Source organism: Salvelinus namaycush, chromosome 36 (assembly GCF_016432855.1).
Source record: "Salvelinus namaycush isolate Seneca chromosome 36, SaNama_1.0, whole genome shotgun sequence".
NCBI lineage: Eukaryota > Metazoa > Chordata > Actinopteri > Salmoniformes > Salmonidae > Salvelinus > Salvelinus namaycush.
Window position 1 is genome coordinate 18234995 of NC_052342.1, and position 21359 is coordinate 18256353.

The 21359-nt window shown below is 43.6% G+C and overlaps 1 protein-coding gene across 1 annotated transcript; it reads right to left on the reverse strand.

Moving 5' to 3' along the window:
- Positions 1 to 4219: 4219 nt before the first annotated feature.
- LOC120030289 (myotubularin-related protein 1-like) lies at positions 4220 to 20406 on the reverse strand. Its single transcript, XM_038975625.1, has 16 exons — positions 20279 to 20406; positions 18607 to 18709; positions 15564 to 15639; positions 15031 to 15125; positions 14593 to 14700; positions 14361 to 14459; positions 14007 to 14090; positions 13495 to 13644; positions 13212 to 13400; positions 12803 to 12988; positions 7143 to 7301; positions 6436 to 6483; positions 6248 to 6340; positions 5993 to 6106; positions 5678 to 5854; positions 4220 to 5572 (listed from the first exon to the last, which is right to left on the reverse strand). Exons 1-16 carry the CDS (start codon positions 20404 to 20406, stop codon positions 5399 to 5401), a joined length of 1983 nt encoding a protein of 660 aa, XP_038831553.1. The 3' UTR covers positions 4220 to 5398.
- Between the last annotated feature and the right edge of the window lie 953 nt (positions 20407 to 21359).

Consider the following 21359-nt stretch of genomic DNA (forward strand, 5'->3'; position numbering starts at 1 on the left):
TAAATAAGGACAGAATATTCCATCCTTTGTCAATCGTTCTTATTAATTCTAATCATAAAGGACCGTAGCATTCTGGGATGGAACACTGAGAACAATAGAACTTCCACTCTACAAAGGGTTAATAACTGTTAACACTCTCCTGTCATCCAGATGCAGGTGCTGCATTACTGATGGTGCTTCTCTCTATGCCTTATAACCTGCTGGCTCCCGCAATACTAAACACACAGAACTAGAACCAATAGAATGGAATGTTCAATGAGTAGAATTCAGATTCTATTAGTCCATTTCTGTGTTCTACACATGACACATTAGTGTGGGAACCACCAACCAAATTGCAGTGGTTTGAGGGCCTGTGTCCATTCTATATGTTGTCTTTCTGTCTAAAAAACACCTCCCATGACAGAGCTGTGCTTACACAAAAAAAACGATGAATGTTAAACGAATGTACTCTTTCTCTAAATCAGTTGCGATAGCGATCGCTCGTAGCAAATGTTCTTAAAACCCACCAAAGATGTGTAGCATTGATGATTTTAAGATTGGACAATATTGCACCTTGGTGTTGTGCTTTGGGTTGAATGTTTCACTCATTGACTGGCACTAAACAGAGTAGAGGAAGACACCCCTTCAAAAAATGTTTATAAGATTGCACGTGTGGTAGTTTTGGGCACGAACAAAAATAATGAAAACACATAAGTGAAGACCTTGAATCCGGACCAATTGAATGCTTACAAATGTATTCCTGTACGCTAGTAACATCACATAAAAACCTGTACGCTAGTAACATCACATAAAAACCTGTACGCTAGTAACATCACATAAAAACCTGTACGCTAGTAACATCACATAAAAAGTACATAGAAATTCCTTACAAATATTCACTTTTTTAAACACGGATTCAGACTGTTAGAACTAAGAATCCCCCAACCCCTATCCTTAGAGACAAAGCCTGGTAGAAATTAGACCATTTGAAGAGCACAGAGTTGTGAGTGAGACTTGCCTGTGTGATGAGTACCATCTTCTAGCACTATGGTGTACTATGGTATTAAGGTGCCTCTTGGATGCAGTATGGATAATTTGCCTGATTTGAAAATTAGTGTTTTGAAGATGTAAAAAAAGGTTTATACAGTACAAGTCAGTGAACTAGGAGTTGCTGCCTGCCCAGTAGTTTGCAGTCTTAAGGCTTTGAGGTTGCCCTTTTGTTTATATGGTTTACGGTAACAGACATATCAGCAGTTGGATCCCATTAAATCTTGGGTGCTCCTCTACTACACACATGATGGTAACGGGCTAGACCAGAACTGTACAGAAATAAAACGCATGTTTTTGGATATTTAGCTGTAGTCTTTGGAAGTTTTCCTCATTGGGTTATCATTGGGATGGCCTGGGTGCCAGTCTATTTCTGCTCTCTTGCCAACTCCTTACGGTTTGAAAATGACAGCAATGGAGTTGGCAAGTAACAAGAACACAAACAGATGTGGGGCTGGAGTGTAGTTGGACCAGAAGTAGTGGTTGGTGAATGTGAGGGTATTTATACACTGCCAATAAAGTCTAAGATAAGAAAATTAAGTATTGGACTTATGTCAAGAGAAACCAGGAAGGAAGTATAAGAGCCGATAAGTTCCAATCCAGCTCTAGTCCCTGCTGGCTCTGTTCAAAAGTAGTGCACTAGTATCTAGGGAATATGCTGTTATTTCAGACACTTCAATTTGGTTTTCTGTGCAGATATACTTCCCGACATCAATGTCCCATCCTTCTTAATCCCGTTCTAGTGTGAAGTCATCCAGTCAAAACACTATCGTCACTCCAACCCCACTGACCAGTTAGAACACAGGCCTCTTATGACATCAATGTACACTATGTATTCCGACTGTATTCACTTCAGATATGTAAACAGAATGGCCTTCTGCATGCACGGAATCCACGCCTGATTCACTAGTGCCTGTCAATTGACCCACACACACACACAATTTTACATGTATGCATATACACATACTTATGCACGCAAACACACAATTAACGAAGGGCCACTGGCAACTTGGACAAATTCTTATAATACTAAACAGAAATGTAATGACATAGATTATTCCTATTGAAGCTTCCTATACTGCTGCAGTTCTATACATCTATACCTCACTGCTGTCTCGCTCACTGGCAAATACATTGTGGAACGACGACATTCATACGATCAATCAATGAAACCCAATAAAATTTTAAAAGAAACCCAAAGACTGTTTGTTTGTATCTGCGATGAGCCGTGAAAAGCATATTTCAGATTGAGCTAAATCGGTTTAGATTCATTTGGGTCACCCACAGAAGCACCAAGGCATAATGCTAACTGCTTGAATATCTTAGACAGGCATGTAAAATACACATGTTCAAGGCTTAAAAATGTTTGAGATTAACACAGAATTGTTTAATGAAGGTGCAGCACAGTGTTGAACATTTTAAGCATGACATAGGAAACAGTTATAACCACTATAATACAGCAGAAAACATGCATAATGTCAAAGGTTAGGTAGGCTTATTAACCAATTAGTGAAAGGCATGTAAAAATGAGGTTCATCTTACGGACTATTGAAGTTAGATAATGGCGCGGGTATAGGGCCAACCAACGCAAAAACGTACCTATTTCCACTTATGGGTATTTGATTCAATTGCCACTCAAATAATGAGCATTAAATCAAATATTTTTTTCTTTCACCAGTTGAGAAAAGGATGGTCTGTATTGTTATTTGGCTTAAAGGCCACAAGAGGGCCCTATGAGTTGAACATTACCAGTGACTACCATTACCATCTTGTTAGGCCTTAGAGTAAAAACCAAGGGAGCAACTTCGGTTTTAGAAATTTTCTTTATTTACAGTACCAGTCAAAAGTTTGGACACACCAACTCATTCAAGGGGTTTTCTTTATTTGAACTATTTTCTACATTGCAGAAGAATAGTGAAGACATCAAAACTATGAATTAACACATATGGAATCATGTAGTAACCAAAAAGGTGTTATCAAAATATATTTTATATTCTTCAAAGTAGCCACCCTTGTCTTTGATAGCTTTGTACACTCTTGGCATTCTCTCAACCAGCTTCACCTGGAATGTTTTTCCAACAGTCTTGAAGGAGTTCCCACATATGTTGAGCACTTGTTGGCTGATTTTCCTTCACTCTGCTGTCCAACTCATCAATCTCAATTGGGTTGAGGTCGTGTGATTGTGGAGGACAGGTCATCTGATGTAGCACTCTCCTTGGTCAAATAGACCGTACACAGCCTGGAGATGTGTTGGGTCATTGTCTTGAAAAACTTATGATAGTCCCACTAAGCACAAACCAGATGGGATGGCGTATTGCTGCAGAATGCTGTGGTAGCCATGCGCCTTGAATTCTAAATAAATCCGTGTCACCAGCAAAGCACCCCCACACCATCACACCTCCTCCATGCTTCACGGTGGAAACCACACATTCGGAGATCATCCGTTCACCTACTCTGCGTCTCACAAAGACAAGGCGGTTGGAACCAAATTTCTCAAATTTGGACTCATCAGACCAAAGGACAGATTTCTACTGGTCTAATGTCCATTGCTCATGTTTCTTTGTCCAACCAAGTCTCTTCTTAGTAGTGGTTTCTTTGCAGCAATTAGACCATGAAGGCCTGATACATGCAGTCTCCTCTGAACAGTTGATGTTGAGATGTGTCTGTTACTTGAACTCTGAAGCATTTATTTGGGCTGCAATTTCTGAGGCTGGTAACTCTAATGAACTTATCCTCTGCAGCAGAGGTAACTCTGGGTCTTCCATTCCTGTGGCGGTCCTCATGAGAGCCAGTTCCATCATAGCGCTTGATGGTTTTTGCGACTGCACTTGAAGAAACTTTCAAAGTTCTTGACTGGCCTCCATGTAATAATGGATTGTAATTTCTCTTTGCTTATTTGAGCTGGTCTTTTACCAAATAGTGCTATCTTCTGTATACCACCCCTACCTTGTCACAAACGCATTAAGGTTAAAAAAAAGTCCACAAATTAACTTTTTACAAGGCACACCTGTTAATTGAAATGCATTCTAGGTGACTACCTCATGAAGCTGTTTGAGAGAATGCCTTGACAGATTTGCACATTCTTGACAAAGGGTGGCTATTTTGATTTGTTTATCACTTTTTTGGTTACTACATGATTCCATAGTTTATGTCTTCACTATTATTCTACAATGTACAAATAAAGATAAACCCTTGAATGAGTATGTGTCCAAACTTTTGACTGGTACTGGAGATATACATTTTGCTATCCATTCGAATAAACACTCTACCCGACCGCTCAGAGGCGTCCGCATGGTCCTAAAGCACACTATTGTCTCATTTTGTATCACATTCAAATTATAAAACTGGGGGGGGGGGGACAAAAATGCAATTTTATAATGTGAGGGGCGACATGTCTGTCCCAAGTGAAAGTTCCACCCCGGGTAAAAACACCAGTAGAAATGCAATCTAATACAAAAGCACGACTGGGTAAAAGGTTCAAACACAAAACAAAGGATTTGGCATCAGCAGAGGAGAAGAAAATCACATGGGTGCATTTACACAGGCAGTCTAAATCTGTTCCACTAATTCATCAGATCAGATTTGTCAATAACTGAGCAAAAGATCAGAATTGGGTTGCCTGTGTAAACATGACCAATAACAGTGTGGATAAGTAAAAAATACACATTGAATAGAAAGGCAAAGATTACATTTTTAAGAGTGCACAGACTGAATGGAACATGTTGATAGGAACACATGACAGGTACATTAAAAGGGAAGGACAGGAATAGGACACACATTATATATTACCAGTTATGGCACAGCTGGATAAGCTTAAGTAGTATATACAGAGCTCTTATTTAGGCTATGTCCCAAATGCCACCCTACACAGTGCACAGCTTTTGATCAGGCTAAATAGGGTACCATTTGGGACGTATCCTTAATGATCCACTTGATATAACATGCTTCAATACATGCTTCCTCGAATGTGTTTAAAAAAAAGTGCACTTGATATTTCTACACGTCTATGAATTCAACATATTTCTAATATTGGAAACTGTCGTCAATTGTAAAGAGTATAATACTTTAGGTAGGTAGAAATGTGTTAGTTCAATCTATTCATGTTCTATGTTAAAATACGCACCAAATACTAATGGTGCTTTTTTTACCAATACTTTTTCAACAATTTCATTTCAATACAAAAAAAAAGAATGAAACTGTTACAAACGTGTACCTAGTTTCTCAAGTTAAACTTTCTAGTTCTTTATGATAAAAACATGATGTGAAAAACTGATTCAGGAATACGAAGACGAACAAACAAGTGGTTACGTGTCTGTGTTCAGTTCTGTGATGGGTACTGCATTCAGGTGTGTGTGTGTATGCGTGTACTGTATTAAACAATGGTGTGTAGGGGCGTGCCGCCGCTGTGTGAGGGTGATGATGTGTGTTCTGATGAAGACGAGAGAGAGCCGCGTGATGAAGATGCTTCTCTCTCCAACTCCTCTACCTTCCTCTGTAACTCTGCTCTCAGGAACAACAACTCCTTCAGGTTCTGGTGCACCGGCATCTGATGAGAGCGAGATGCAGAGTTAGAAAGAACAAGCCGTAAACCAACACAGTCAGGTCTGTCTTCACAACACCCACCATCACCCCCTCCACAACCCACCCCTACCTGCGGCCTCATACGGGGGTTCCATCGTACGTAGTACCCGGTCCACAGCTCCAGGTGTCTGACGCTAGCTAGAGGGTACAAGACCTGGTGCTCATAGTCCACATAGAACGGGTTGGTGAAGTCCTCTGGTTGACTGTTGATATAGGACCACAGAGAGACTGTCTTTGTCTCGACTTCCTGTTGAGGAGGAAAGAGAGACAGGCATGAGTTAATCAACATTCCACACATAGCTTTACAGTAAGAGACCAGATGAGACCAACTTCAACTCATTGTGACCCAACCTCCCACCCCCATTAGCAAAGAAATGGTCCGTACCTTGGCCACTCTCTCCTGTTCGCTGTCGTAGAGGAACGTACCAAATAGACAACTATAGAGGTGGTCCAGAATGGTTATCAGGAACAACTCATTAAACTCAAACGCTGCAGGGAACTAGGAACAAATAGACAGAAAGAAAAAAGTATAACTAAATGATTGTGTGTGTGCACGTGCATGTTTGTGTGTAGCAGGGAAATCTCATCAGATGTGTGTACATGCATGTACTGTGTGTGTGTGTGGCAGGTTGACACTCACTTGTCTGTTCATCTGCCAGACACAGTCTATAAACTGGATAAAGAGAGGCGATCTCTCCGAGTTGGCATGGTTCTCATCCCCATGACCCACACGCTGAAAAACACACGTTATTACACAAAGAGCCCCTCACACACACACCTGTATAAAAAAAAAACACAGGAAACCATATAAAATCACACACTCCTCACCGCAGCAAACTTGTGTCCGAAGCTGATCCACTCCTTCTCCAACAGCACCTGAGGAGACACAGCTCTTATACTTTACAGAACTGACGACAGAAACCTTCCTCACCAACAGCACCTGAGGAGACACAGCTCTTATACTTTACAGAACTGACGACAGAAACCTCCCTCACCAACAGCACCTGAGGAGACACAGCTCTTATACTTTACAGAACTGACGACAGAAACCTCCCTCACCAACAGCACCTGAGGAGACACAGCTCTTATACTTTACAGAACCGACGACAGAAACCTCCCTCACCAACAAGGCACTGCACAAGTTCTAGTGATCTTGAGATTGTTCTTCTTGTAATAATGAATGAGAAGTAGCTGAAGTTATGATGTCAGCAAGGCTCTGGTCATTATTAACTAGCTGATAAACTAGAAACTAACCAACACATTGTTTAGACAGTTGATTTTGGGTGCCTTGTTTGCTAGATTGACAAACTAAAATAATTTGAAAACGGTTTATTTGTGTTCAAATACAGCAGGTATGCTCTTTGGACCACTAGGCTGTTGATGTCGTTTTTGTGTTTATACTTTTCAAAACGACCAGGACAATTCTGATGTCGGACGACTATAGAATGTTCAAGCTGTCACTGCGACAATTGTCCACAGACAGTCTTTACCCCCTTCTCTTTCCCCCTCTCCCTTTATCCATCCCTCCTACCCACCTGGAATCCTCTCAGGGTGCGGTAGTGGCTGTCCAGCATCAGCATGGCCAGAGAGGTGAGCTGGGTCGTCCGGTCCCACCCATCACTACAGTGGACCATCACAGAGGTCTTACCAGACTCCAGCTTGTCAGCTATACGCACTGCACCCGTCAGGAGCAGCTAGGGGGAGATTTAGTGACAGTAAGCCTGATCTATGAACCACCCCCTTTGTGTGTGTCAAATCAAATGTTATTTGTCACATGCGCAGAACACAACAGGTGTTGACCCATCAGTGAAATGCTGAACACAACAGGTGTTGACCCATCAGTGAAATGCTGAATACAACAGGTGTTGACCCATCAGTGAAATGCTGAATACAACAGGTGTTGACCCATCAGTGAAATGCTGAACACAACAGGTGTTGACCCATCAGTGAAATGCTGAACACAACAGGTGTTGACCCATCAGTGAAATGCTGAACACAACAGGTGTTGACCCATCAGTGAAATGCTGAACACAACAGGTGTTGACCCATCAGTGAAATGCTGAACACAACAGGTGTTGACCCATCAGTGAAATGCTGAACACAACAGGTGTTGACCCATCAGTGAAATGCTGAATACAACAGGTGTTGACCCATCAGTGAAATGCTGAATACAAGCCCTTAACCAACAACGCAGTTCAAGAAATAGAGTTAAGAAAATATCTACTAAATAAACTAAAATTTTTAAAAACATAGTAAAATCTAAAAGTAACACAAGAAAATGCCATAACAAGGGGTACCGGTGACTATGCATAGATAATAAACAGCAAGTAGTGTAAGGTGGGGGGGGGGTCAATGTAAATAGTCTGGGTGGCCATTTGATTAATTGTTCAGCAGTCTTATGGCTTGGGGGTAGAAGCTGTTTTGGTCCTAGACTTGGCGCTTCGGTAGCGCTTGCTGTGCTGTAGCAGAGAGAACAGTCTGACTTGGGTGGCTGGAGTCTGACAATTTTTGGGGCCTTCCTCTGACACAGCCTTTTTCACAATTCCTGACATTTGATCCTAGTAAAAATTCCCTGTCTTAAGTCAGTTAGGATCACTACTTTATTTTAAGAATGTGAAATGTCAGAATAATAGTAGAGAGAATGATTTATTTCAGCTTTTATTTCTATCATCACATTCCCAGTGGGTCAGAAGTTTACATACACTCAATTAGTATTTGGTAGCATTGCCTTTAAATTGTTTAACTTGGGTCAAATGTTTCAGGTAACCTTCCACAAGCTGCCCACAATAAGTTGGTGAATTTTGGCCCATTCCTCCTGACAGAGCTGGTGTAACTGAGTCAGGTTTGCAGGCTTCCTTGCTCGCACAAGCTTTTTCAGTGCTGCCCAAAAAAATGTATATAGGATTGAGGTCAGGGCTTTGTGATGGCCACTCCAATACATTGACTTTGTTGTCTTTAAGCCATTTTGCTACAACTTTGGCAGTATGCTTGGGGTCATTGTCCATTTGCGACCAAGCTTTAACTTCCTGACTGATGTCTTGAGATGTTGCTTCAATATATCCACATAATTTTCCTCCCTCATGATGCCATCTATTTTGTGAAGTGCACCAGTCCCTCCTGCAGCAAAGCACCCCCACAACATGATCACCCCCACAACTTCTGACCCACTGAGAATGTGATGAAAGAAATAAAAGCTGAAATAAATAATTCTCTACTATTATTCTGACATTTCACATTCTTAAAATAAAGCGGTGATCCTAACTGGCCTAAGATAGGGCATTTTTACTTGGATTAAATGTCAGGAATTGTGAAAAACTGAGTTTAAATGTATTTGGCTAAGGTGTATGTAAACTTCCGGCTTCAACTGGAGATACTTTTGTACCTGTTTCCTCCAGCATCTTCAAGGTCCTTTGCTGTTGATTTGCACTTTTCGCACCAAAGTACGTTAATCTCTAGGAGACAGAACGCGTCTCCTTCCTGAGTGGTATGACGGCTGCGTGGTCCCATTGTGTTCATACTTGCGTACTATTGTTTGTACAGATCAACATGGTACCTTCAGGTGTTTGGAAATTGCTCCCAAGGAAGAACCAGACTTGTGGAGGTCTACAATTTTGGCTGGTCTTGGCGGATTTCTTTTGATTTTCCCATGATGTCAAGCAAAGAGGCACAGAGTTTGAAGGTAGGCATTGAAATACATCCACAGGTACACCTCCAATTGACTCAAATGGATGTCAATTAGCCTATCAGAAGCTTCTAAAGCCATGACAATTTTCTGGAATTTTCCAAACTGTTTGAAGGCAGTCAACTTAGTGTATGTAAACTTCTGACCCACTGAAATTGTGATACAGTGAATTATAAGTGAGATAATCTGTCGGTAAACAATTGTTGGAAAAATGACTTGTGTCATGCACAAAGTAGATGTCCTAACAGACTTGCCAAAACTATAGTTTGTTAACAAGAAAACTGTGGAGTGGTTGAAAAATGAGTTTTAATGACTCCAACCTAAGTGTATGTAAACTTCCGACTTCAACTGTAGGTCCTGGATGTCAGGAAGCTTGGCCGTACGCATTGCCCTCTGTAGCGCCTTACGGTCGGATGCCAAGCAGTTGCCATACCAGGCGGTGATGCAACCAGACAGGATGCTCTCGATGGTGCAGCTGTAGAACTTTGAGGATCTGGGGACACATGCCAAATCTTTTCAGTCTCCTGAGGGGGAAAACAACTGAAGAGGACCATGATAGTTGATGATGTGGACATGGGGAACGTGAAACTCTCGACCCGCTCCACTTCCGCCCTGTCAATATTCATGGGAGCCTGTTCGGCCCTCCTTTTCCTGTAGTCCAGGATCAGCTCCCTTGTCTTGCTCACAGTGAGGGAGAGGGTTGTTGTCCTGGCAGTCTCTGACCTCCTCCCTATAGGCTGTCTCATCATTGTCGGTGATCAGGCCTACCACCGTTGTGTCGTCAGCAAACTTGGTGTCGGTCTTGGCCACGCAGTCGATGGTGAACAGGGAATACAGGAGGGGACTAAGCACGCACCCCTGAGGGTCCAGAGTGCTGAGGATCAGCATGGCAGATGTGCTGTTGCATACCCTTACCACCTGGGGATGGCCCGTCAGGAAGTCCAGGATCCAGTTGCAGAGGGAGGTGTTTAGTCCCAGAGTCCTTAGCTTAGTGATGAGCTTCGTGGGCACTATGGTGTTGAACGCTGAGCTGTAGTCAATGAATAGCATTCTCACATAGGTGTTCCTTTTGTCCAGATGAGAAAGGGCAGTGTGGAGTGCAATTGAGATTGCGTCATCTGTGGATCTGTTGGAGCGGTATGAGAATTGGAGTGGGTCTAGGGTTTCTGGAATAATGGTTCTGATGTCAGCCATGACCAGCCTTTCAAAGCACTGCATGGCTACTGACGTGCGTGCTACGGGGCGGTAATCATTTTAGGCAGGTTACCTTCACTTTCTTGGGCACAGGGACTATGATGGCTCACGGCTGGGTTTCCCTTTGTAATCCTTAATAGTTTTCAAGCCCTGCCACATCCAATATGCGTCAGAGGCGGCGTAGTAGGATTTAATCTCAGTCCTGTATTGACGCTTGGCCTGTTTGATGGTTCGTCTGAGAGCATAGCCGGATTTCTTATAAACTCTAGCCTTTCGCTCAGTGCGGATGTTGCCTGTAATCCATGGCTTCTGGTTGGGCTATGTACGTACGGTCACTGTGGGGATGACGTCGTTGATGTACTTTTATTGAACTAGGCAAGTCAGTTAAGAACAAATTCTTATTTACAATGAAGGCCTAACCCGGCCAAACCCTAACGACGCTGGGCCAATTGTGCGCCACCCTATGGGACTCCCAATCACGGCCGGTTGTGATTCAGCCTGGAAACAACCCAGGGTCTGTAGTGACGCCTCTAGCACTGAGATGCAGTGCCTTAGACTGCTGCGCCACTCGGGAGCCCCCAAAATGTATTGATGAAGCCGGTGACTGAGGTGGTATACTCCTCAATGCCATTGGATGAATCCCGGAACATATTCCAGTCTGTGGTAGCAAAACAGTCCTGTAGTGTAGAATTCACGTCATCTGACCACTTCCGTATTGAGCGAGTCACTGTTTTAGCTTTTGCTTGTAAGCAGGAGGATAGAATTGTGGTCATTGCCAAATGTATGCGTCTCGGTGTGGAGTAAAGGTGGTCTAGAGTTGACATGCTGACAGAAATGAGATCAAACGGATTTAAGTTTGCCTGTATTAAAGTCCCCGGCCACTAGGAGCGCCGCTTCTGGATGAGCATTTTCTTGTTTGCTTCTGACCTTATACAGCTCGTTGAGTACAGTCTTAGTGCCAGCATCGATTTGTGGTGGTAAATAGAAGGCTACGAATAATATAGATGAGAACTCTCTTGGTAGATAGTGTGGTCTACAGCTTATCATGAGGTATTCTACCTCAGGCAAGCAGTGGTGTAAAGTACTTTTAAGTACTACTTAAGTCGTTTTTTGGGGTATCTGTACTTTACTCTTTATATTTGACAACTTTTACTCCACTTCACTCCTAAAGAAAAGTATGTACTTAACTCTATACCTTTTCCTTGACATCTAAAAGTACTCGTTACATTTAGAATGCTAAAGCAGGACAGAATTATGGCACCTGTCAATATAATGCTTTGTCATCCATACTGCCTCTGATCTGGCAGACTCACGAAACACAAATACTGTGTTTGTAAAGGATGTCTGAGTGTTGGAGTGTGCTCGTAATTAAAAATAATACGAAAATTGTGCCGTCTGGTTTACTTAATATAAGGAATTTGATGTATAGCATTTACTTTTAATCAAGTATGACGTTTTGAGTACTTTTTCCACCACTGTACTTAAGTACATTTAAAATCAGATACTTTTACTGGGTAACTTAGTATTTTACTGGGCAACTTTCACTTGAGTCATTTTCTGTTAATTATCATCCTTGAGTATTTTTTCCACCACTGCAGGTGAGCAATACCTCAAGACATCTTTAATATTAGATATCGCGCACCAGCAGTTATTGAAAAATAGACACACACCCTCGCCCGTCTTCTTACCAGACATAGCTGCTCTGTTCTGCCGACGCACGGAGAAGCCAGCCAGCTCTATATTATCCATGTCGTTCAGCCACGTCTCGGTGAAACATAAGATATTACAGTTTTTAATATCCTGTTGGTAGTATAGTCTTAATCGTAGATCGTCCAGTTTGTTTTCCAATGATTGCACGTTCGCCAATAGAGGTTAGTGGTGGCTTACCTACTCGTCCGCAAATTCTTACAAGGCACCCCGCCGCCCTCCTCCTTTTTCTCAGTCTTTTCTTCATGCGGATGACAGGGATTTGGGCCTTGTCTCGACAAAGCAGTGTATCCTTCACAACGGACTCATTAAAGAAAAAAATTCTTAAAAAAAATATATAAAAAAAAATAAAAAAAATACTTTGTCCAGTTCGAGGTGAGTAATCGCTGTTCTGATGTCCAGAAGCTCTTTTCAGTCATAAGAGACGGTAGCAGCAACATTATGTACAAAATGAGTTACAAACAATGTGAAACCCCCCTCCCTCCCCCAAAAAACAGCACAGTTGGTTAAGAGCCTGTAAAATGTCAGCCATTCGCTCCGGCACCATTATCATAGTGTGTGTGCAAAATAGAGAGAGCGAAACTCAGAGAAAAGACAGAGAGTCCTCCTTACCCGTATGTACTCTAGCCAGTGTGTCTGGTCGACTGCAGAGTGCCAGTGAGCCTCATCTATACTAGGGTAGACCACTTCCTTCAGTTTCCTCAGTGACTCTCTCATCACGTGGATGTTGGGGATCTCCAGGAAGTTGAGTTCTACATTGGGATAGAAACTCTCACTCTCATAACCACCATCCTTAGCCTGGAAGGAAGGAAGGAGGTAGGGGGTGGAAGGAAGGAAGGAGGTAGGGGGTGGAAGGAAGGAAGGAGGTAGGGAGTGGAAGGAAGGAGGGAGGTAGGGGGTGGAAGGAAGGAGGTAGGGGGTGGTAGGGGGGGGGTAGGAAGGGAAATAAGTAGAGTGAAAAAGAAGAAGTGGTGGAAGCAGCTTAACACAGCGATGTAGCTCCTTGATTAAACAACTCTACCTTGTTGTTGTCTGCCACGCTGCTCTGTCGGGCGTCAAAGATCGTGAGTTTGTGAGACTGAGCGTTGGCATCCATGATGGTCTGGAGGTATCTCTCGTCCTCCTTACAACGCCGGTCAGAGGGGCCCACTAAAGGCTGACTGCTACGGACTATAGTGGCCTGGCTCTCCGGGTGGATCCATGATAACACCTAGGGGGGTTTAAGTACCATCCTCACTGATTTAGCCTGGTAACTTTGGAGGCAACTTTCACTGTAATTTTCCCAGAGAGAGAGAGATGCATACCGGTATGCGGTGCCTAGCCCTAAAGGCCACCACTCGTTTGAGGTGGTCGTCCTCGATGCTGGTGGGGATGACGACCAGGGCAGGGTAGGTGTCACACACCTCATAACTACTGTTCATCTTGCTGATGGTCCAACTCTCGTTGGGGAGACCCTGGGGGGTGGGGGGACAACAGGAACACTGCTACAAGTACTGAACAACAGCTCATATAAACTAGTCTTACATGAAACATTTCAAAGACTTCAAGAATCAATGTACATTCACCTCAAAGGATTGTGGGAGTGTGGATGAATCAGAGTAAGGCTTTCTACACACCTGCTGAACTACCCCAATATACAGAACTAGTGGGAGATGAGTGAGTAGGAGTGATTAAATGCATCTAGACACATGCTAATCTCACTGATATAAACCTTTGTCTTGAGTGAAACTACAACTTTGCCTTATCTAAGTGAACATGTCTATTAGCTAATATTGAGTACATATTTACAATCTAAAGTACTAACTTCCATGGTTACCTGTCTCTTGTACTCTGCCATGGGGTCATACACCTTCCACCCATCCACAGGAAACTCCTCCTTATACAGGAAGGCAAACAGGGGCTGCAATGGGATAGGCCAGGACAGTGAGTGGCAGGTCTTTCAACCAATCAACCAGCAAGGATTCTAAGACTCCACCCCATGTTATGATCCCCCTCGAGTGATAGTTTCCGAACAAACCAATATATAAATTCTAATTAAGAGCCTGCCCCATTTTGAGGAACACATCCCTGCACCTATTAGGCTGCTGGGATCTTTAACTCCCACCCCATTCTGGTTGAGTGACATCTCTGCACCTATCAGGCTGCTAGGAGAGTGATTGATAGGTCTCACCAGGTCGTTTGATAGGGGGAAGGTGTGTTTAGCTAGAACCTCCACTATCTCTGGTTGGCTGGCATCCTCCTTATAGGCAAACCTGGGACTCCGCATGTCCTGATGGAGAGAGGGAGAGATAGAGGTTTCATTACAAATTGATAACTGACAGGACAATTTGCACAACCCATACATAAAACTTGATGTACACTGATGCTATAGATAATATATTTGAGTGCAATCTAACGTTCACCTTACAGACTATCTCCATGCCCCTTGTGTTCTCTCCATGACTCTGAACACTGATGGTCTCTAGACGGCTGATCGCTCCCAGGTTCACATCCAGGATGAAGGGAGTATCCTGGGAACGGGACGGGAATCAGACGGGAATCAGACGGAAACGGGACGGGAATTAGACGGAAACGGGACAGGGATTAGACGGAAACGGGACGGGGATTAGACGGAAACGGGACAGGGATTAGACGGGAACGGGACAGGGATTAGATGGGAATGGGACAGGGATTAGATGGGAATGGGACAGGATAGTACAGGAATAGGATGAGGAATTTTACATATAAAAGTTTTAAATAAAGAGTTGGGTGAACAAACAAGGGTCAAGTTTGAGATCTGTGTGTGTGTGTGTGTGTGTGTGTGTGTGTGTGTGTGTGTGTGTGTGTGTGTGTACTCTTACCCGCTCCAGACTGATAAAGTATAGTTTATAGTTGGTGCTGGTGAGGGTTCCGGTCACCAAACCCGTGAAAGGACAGATGTACATCACATCCTTGGCTGAGGGGACAAACAAACAAATACACCACAGTGTTGAAACAGTGTTTAGTGGGAGAACAGGAAACTGAGTGATGTCGCTCTTCACGTGAAACTAGGAAAGTCTGAAACATGTCAACAACTACCGCTGCTCTCGTACGAGGCTGAAGAAAGAGAGGAAAACAGAAAAGGAGAGAAAACGGGTAAATAAGTCAAATGAAGACAAAGATCTGGACAGAGAGAGAGAGAGAGGGGGGTACACTGAAAAGTAGTGGATGGATTCTAGAGGGAGACAGAGACAGAGAGAGACACACAGAGACAGAGACAAAGAGAGAGAGAGAGAGAGAGAGAGAGGGGGGGGGAGACATACAGAAAAGTAGTGGATGGATTCGAGAGAGACAGAGACCGAGACAGAGAGAGAGACCGAGAGGGACTGAAGACAGAGACCGTAGTGCTACTAACCCACAGCCTTGATGGTCTCTCCCGGTACCAGTGGAACCTCATCCGTCTGGACCTGCTTGGTTCCGTCTCTTGGAGGCTAGAACATAGAACCACAATAAGGAACAGATGTAGAATGTTTTAAACAGAACCTCTGGTCCTAAGCAGAACCATTTCTCACTGTCACAGACCTACAGCCAACAGAGGTGAAAGCCAAAGAGAGGGCTAGGCACTGGGAGAGTGAAACGAAGGGAGTAAGTGGAAGAGAGGGATCAAAGAGATTGGAAAAGGAAATGGAGAGCTTGTTCCTTCTCCCTTGTCTATAGCTCTGTCAGAGGCGGCATAAGGCCCTATGTGGCTCAAGCGTGAATCGTGGGTTTGCTTCCTGCTCGGGACACCCATACGTAAAATGTTTGCACGCATGACTAAGTCTCTTTAGATAAAAGCGTCTGCTAATTAGCATATATCATAAGGGGCAGGAGAGAGGGATGGAGGGATAGAAGAGAGACTTGCCAAAGCATTATCAGGAAGCTCAGAGTCACTGTTGCCCTGGTAAATATGTCCCCCTTCCATAGACTCCTTAACCAGGAAGAGGCATGGTAACCGTGGAAGCAGAGGGCAATAGGAAGAGTTCATTCTGTTACAGTTGCAAGTTATCTTGAGTGTGAAGGAGGAAAGAGAACGAGAGAGAGAATAAGGAGAGAAAATTTGAGCGTGAGAGGGAGAACGTGAGAGAAAGAGAGCAAGAATGCAGAAAAGGCAGAAGAGTTGATGAAAGGGTCTTTGAGGCCCAAAAGGTCATGTCTCTTCAACAGAGACAGGATATGAGGCGTGTGTGGGCGGCGGAACTTTGTAGAAAAATTCAAATAGTTAGAATCAGTGGAGTTCTAACAGGAAGTGAAGAAGGGAGCGCAGCTACACAACGTTACAGACAGGCTACAGTAACACCTTAAAGTGTGTAGACCAGACAGACAGGCTACAGTAACACCTTAAAGTGTGTAGACCAGACAGACAGGCTACAGTAACGCCTTGAAGTCTGTAGACCAGACAGACAGGCTACAGTAACACCTTAAAGTGTGTAGACCAGACAGACAGGCTACAGTAACACCTTAAAGTGTGTAGACCAGACAGACAGGCTACAGTAACACCTTAAAGTGTGTAGACCAGACAGACAGGCTACAGTAACACCTTAAAGTGTGTAGACCAGACAGACAGGCTACAGTAACACCTTAAAGTGTGTAGACCAGACAGACAGGCTACAGTAACGCCTTGAAGTCTGTAGACCAGACAGACAGGCTACAGTAACGCCTTGAAGTCTGTAGACCAGACAGACAGGCTACAGTAACGCCTTGAAGTCTGTAGACCAGACAGACAGGCTACAGTAACGCCTTAAAGTCTGTAGACCAGACAGACAGGCTACAGTAACACCTTAAAGTGTGTAGACCAGACAGACAGGCTACAGTAACACCTTAAAGTGTGTAGACCAGACAGACAGGCTACAGTAACACCTTAAAGTGTGTAGACCAGACAGACAGGCTACAGTAACACCTTAAAGTCTGTAGACCAGACAGACAGGCTACAGTAACACCTTGAAGTCTGTAGACCAGACAGACAGGCTACAGTAACACCTTGAAGTCTGTAGACCAGACAGACAGGCTACAGTAACGCCTTGAAGTCTGTAGACCAGACAGACAGGCTACAGTAACGCCTTGAAGTCTGTAGACCAGACAGACAGGCTACAGTAACGCCTTGAAGTCTGTAGACCAGACAGACAGGCTACAGTAACGCCTTGAAGTCTGTAGACCAGACAGACAGGCTACAGTAACGCCTTGAAGTCTGTAGACCAGACAGACAGGCTACAGTAACACCTTGAAGTCTGTAGACCAGACAGACAGGCTACAGTAACACCTTGAAGTCTGTAGACCAGACAGACAGGCTACAGTAACACCTTGAAGTCTGTAGACCAGACAGACAGGCTACAGTAACACCTTAAAGTGTGTAGACCAGACAGACAGGCTACAGTAACACCTTGAAGTCTGTAGACCAGACAGACAGGCTACAGTAACACCTTGAAGTCTGTAGACCAGACAGACAGGCTACAGTAACACCTTGAAGTCTGTAGACCAGACAGACAGGCTACAGTAACACCTTGAAGTCTGTAGACCAGACAGACAGGCTACAGTAACACCTTGAAGTCTGTAGACCAGAGTATCTGTAGTCTTGAAAGTAAGACAGACACGGACAGTCAAAACAGCAGCTCCTACAAACTACAACACACAAAGAATTAGCTGAGAGCTTGAGACAGCCATAGAAGAGTAGGTCATCACATAGGAAAACCGGTTTTCTACACAGCTCTGTATTCCACACGCTCCTTGACAGCTTGTCAAGTAGTAAGATAGTCCATTAATATTAAAATGGGTTTTTGGTGGGTGGAAGCAGTAACAGTCTTTAAATCTTACAGTCAGAACAGACCGCTTGGACACCTGTGGGTTACAGACAACACACACACACACACACAGAGAGATAAGCCTAGTGGACACTAACATCACCAGGAGGCAAAGCTGCAACAGGCGGTGAGAGAAGCATTGACACACTAAATACAAATCTATAAACCTCAAACAATGCTTTAGACCAGGGTTTCCCAAACTTGGTCCATTTTGGGGTTTGTCCTAGCACTACACAGCTGATTCAAATAACCAACTCAACATCAAGCGTTGATTATTTCAACCAGCTGTGTAGTGCTGGGGGAAAACCAAAACGTGCCCCCAGTGGGGCCCTGGACAGAGTTTGGGAAACCCTGGTGTGGACTAGACTGGACGCAAAAGAGTCAGTTGACGTAGAAGAATGACTGGCATGACTGAGTCAGTTGATGTAGACTACGACCCAAATCCCCCTCTACACAGCTACTTGAAGTGTATAAGCACACACACAGACACTGATGCAGCTGTGGTTAATTAACCTCACCCTTGGGAGATCTGTCCTCCTCCAATCCTGTCAGTCAGAAAACACAACTGTGTGATGAATGTGTGTCTAAACCTGTTATTGTATGCCTGTGTGTGTGTCCCACCTTGCAGTCTCCGGATGCAGTGTCTGCGGGTACAGATGATATCTGGCTGGAGATGGTGGCTGCTATCAGCTGCTTACACCACTCTACATGAGAACCTGTAGGACTGGAGGAGGGATGGAAGGAGGGAGGAAGGAGGAGCCGAGGGAGGAGGGAGACGGGATACAGGGGAGGGAGACAGGGGATATACAGAAAGTGAGAAGAAGGAAGAGAGAGACATGAGGGAGAGGGGGAGAGAGAGTGAAAAAGAGAGGGATGAGGGTACACATATGATGACAGCGAGACAGACAGGGAGGGAGAGGGGGACAGAGGGTTCAAGGGAGAGAGAGACCCAACCAAATCATGAGAAAACTAAAAGATAATAATTACTTGACACATTGGAAAGAATTAACAACAACTGAGCAAATTAGAATACTATTTGGCCCTAAACAGAGAGTACACAGTGGCAGAATACCTGACCACTGTGACTGACCCAAAATTAAGGAAATCTTCGACTATGTATAGACTCAGTGAGTATAGCCTTGCTATTGAGAAAGGCCGCCGAAGGCAGACCTGGCTCTCAAGAGAAGACATGTTATGTACACACCGCCCACAAAATGAGGTGGAAACTGAGCTGCACTTCCTAACCTCCTGCCAAATGTATGACCATATTAGAGACACATATTTCCCTCAGATTACACAGATCCAAAGAGAATTTGAAAACAAATACAATTTTGATAAACTTCTATATCTATTGGGTGAAATACCACAGTGTGCCATCACAGCAGCAAGATTTGTGATCTGTTGCCACAAGAAAAGGGCAACCAGTGAAGAACACCATTGTAAATACAACCCAAATGTATTTATGTTCCCTTTTGTAGTTTAACTATTTGCACATTGTTAGAACACTGTTTATAGACATATGACATTTGAAATGTCTTTATTATTTTGGAACTTTTGTCTGTTTACTTTTAATTTAATTATTATTTCCCTTTTGTTTATTATCTATTTCACTTGCTTTGGCAATGTAAACATATGTTTCCCATGCTAATAAAGCCCCTTGAATTGAACGATGGCGATATACATGTTTACTATCAACTGTAAATCATTAGCCTATTGGAGAGATACCATAAACCTAGACTAGACTAGACAGCCAGACACAGTAGTTGCGTCACAATAAATAAGCCTGTGTGCAACATTCTGGGCTAAAATAGGTCGCGGTTAGGCCGATTCCTGCTGGCAAAGACACAGCTTTATAACTGAGGCGTGTTCACTTGGCACAGATCCCTACGCGTCCATCTGGCGCGCTCATTGCTGAATGCTGAAATATACGACACACAAATCGGCTATTAGAGATTAATGTACTGCTTTGTTTCACTGGACAATAATCGAATGCATGTTGCAAAGCAGTGCAACGCTTTGAAAAGCAAACATTAAAACTGTCGCTTTTTCGTTGAAAATTACACTAACAACATATGTCAAACAAGTCCCCTAAATGCATGCAGACAACGACATCGCCCATCAGCAAAAGCACAAATAACATAACATTATAACTGTTTTGTAACAACATATGGTAAACAATTGTCTAGGCTGCAGCCTACGAAAGAGACATTCGCTCTTCTATGCGCGACACTGCCCAGTGTAAATGATCCTAACATTGTAACAGTTGTGTACCAATATCAAAATAACCTATCACCTGTCCAATGTCTCCACGCTATCCTGTTTCGACCCAGAGGTGACCAACGTCCGAGGCTTGTTTCGATTCGGTACTCCCGGCTGCGCAGTGCTATCTCCACTGGCAACTCCTCCAAACTGCTTTTCCATTTTCCCTCTCCACTCAACCCGGTTTCCTTCTCGTTAGATGATGGATCAAATCTAATCCTTTCCGATTGTCAACAGATCTGGGTTGCTGGCGACGTGTTTAAGAATGTGTTAGCTTCCGTTAGCTATTAGCTCACAGCACGAGACAGAATACGGTTGTTCGCTAACTGCCAAGTCTGATTGTGTTATTAACTGATAAATTAGGCGTGTGTGTTTATTTACTAGCAGAAGCAGAAGCCGAGCGCTTGAACACCCCCCACGCGAACCACTAAGATTACCCAAAATGCATTTCTGGAGCTAGAAGCTCACATCCTCATCAACCAGTTTCAGCATCAAAAACCATTAGATTTGAGGATGTATGAACTGTTTTAGGCCTACTTCCCATAAAATAGGTCTTGTTATTACATTGTTAGTGCGCCTGCAAATGTAGGTCACAAGAGGTACATGTAACTGCCCAAATACAGGAAACATTTGAGTATATGAGGGCTACAACGTATATTGAAAGCAGGTGGCTCCACATAGGTGTGGTTCCTGAGTTAATTAAGGAACTAACATCCCATCATGCTTAGGGTCATGTTTAAAAATGCCCAGTTGCCCACGTTGAAAGAGGGGTATCAAATGAGCACAAGGGGTTTAAAGGGTGTGTCTCAGTCTCCAGAACTCAACCCAGTTGAACACTTATGGGAGATTCTGGAGCGGTGCATGAGACCGCATTTCCCACCACCATCAACAAAACACAAAATTATTGCTTTTTTTGGAGAAGAATGGTGTCTGCATCCCTCCAAGAGTTCCAGACACTTGTAGGATCTATGCCAATGTGCATTGAAGCTGTGGTGGCCCAATGCCATAGTAAAACACCGGATGATTTCTTTATTTTTTGTCAGTTACCTGTAACTTATTCCAGGAAGCTAGGGTAGGCCCCATTTAAAATGTAGCTAGAAAGTATACTGAACAAA

Excerpts from the sequence above, each read along its gene's own strand:
- LOC120030289 (XM_038975625.1), bottom strand. The coding sequence starts at position 20,406 with ATGGAAAAGCAGTTTGGAGGAGTTGCCAGTGGAGATAGCACTGCGCAG. Across the intron at positions 13,645-14,006 it reads TGGCAGAGTACAAGAGACAG|GGTCTCCCCAACGAGAGTTG; the intron begins GTAACCATGGAA and ends CCCACCCCCCAG. Across the intron at positions 13,401-13,494 it reads GGGCTAGGCACCGCATACCG|GTGTTATCATGGATCCACCC; the intron begins GTATGCATCTCT and ends AAACCCCCCTAG.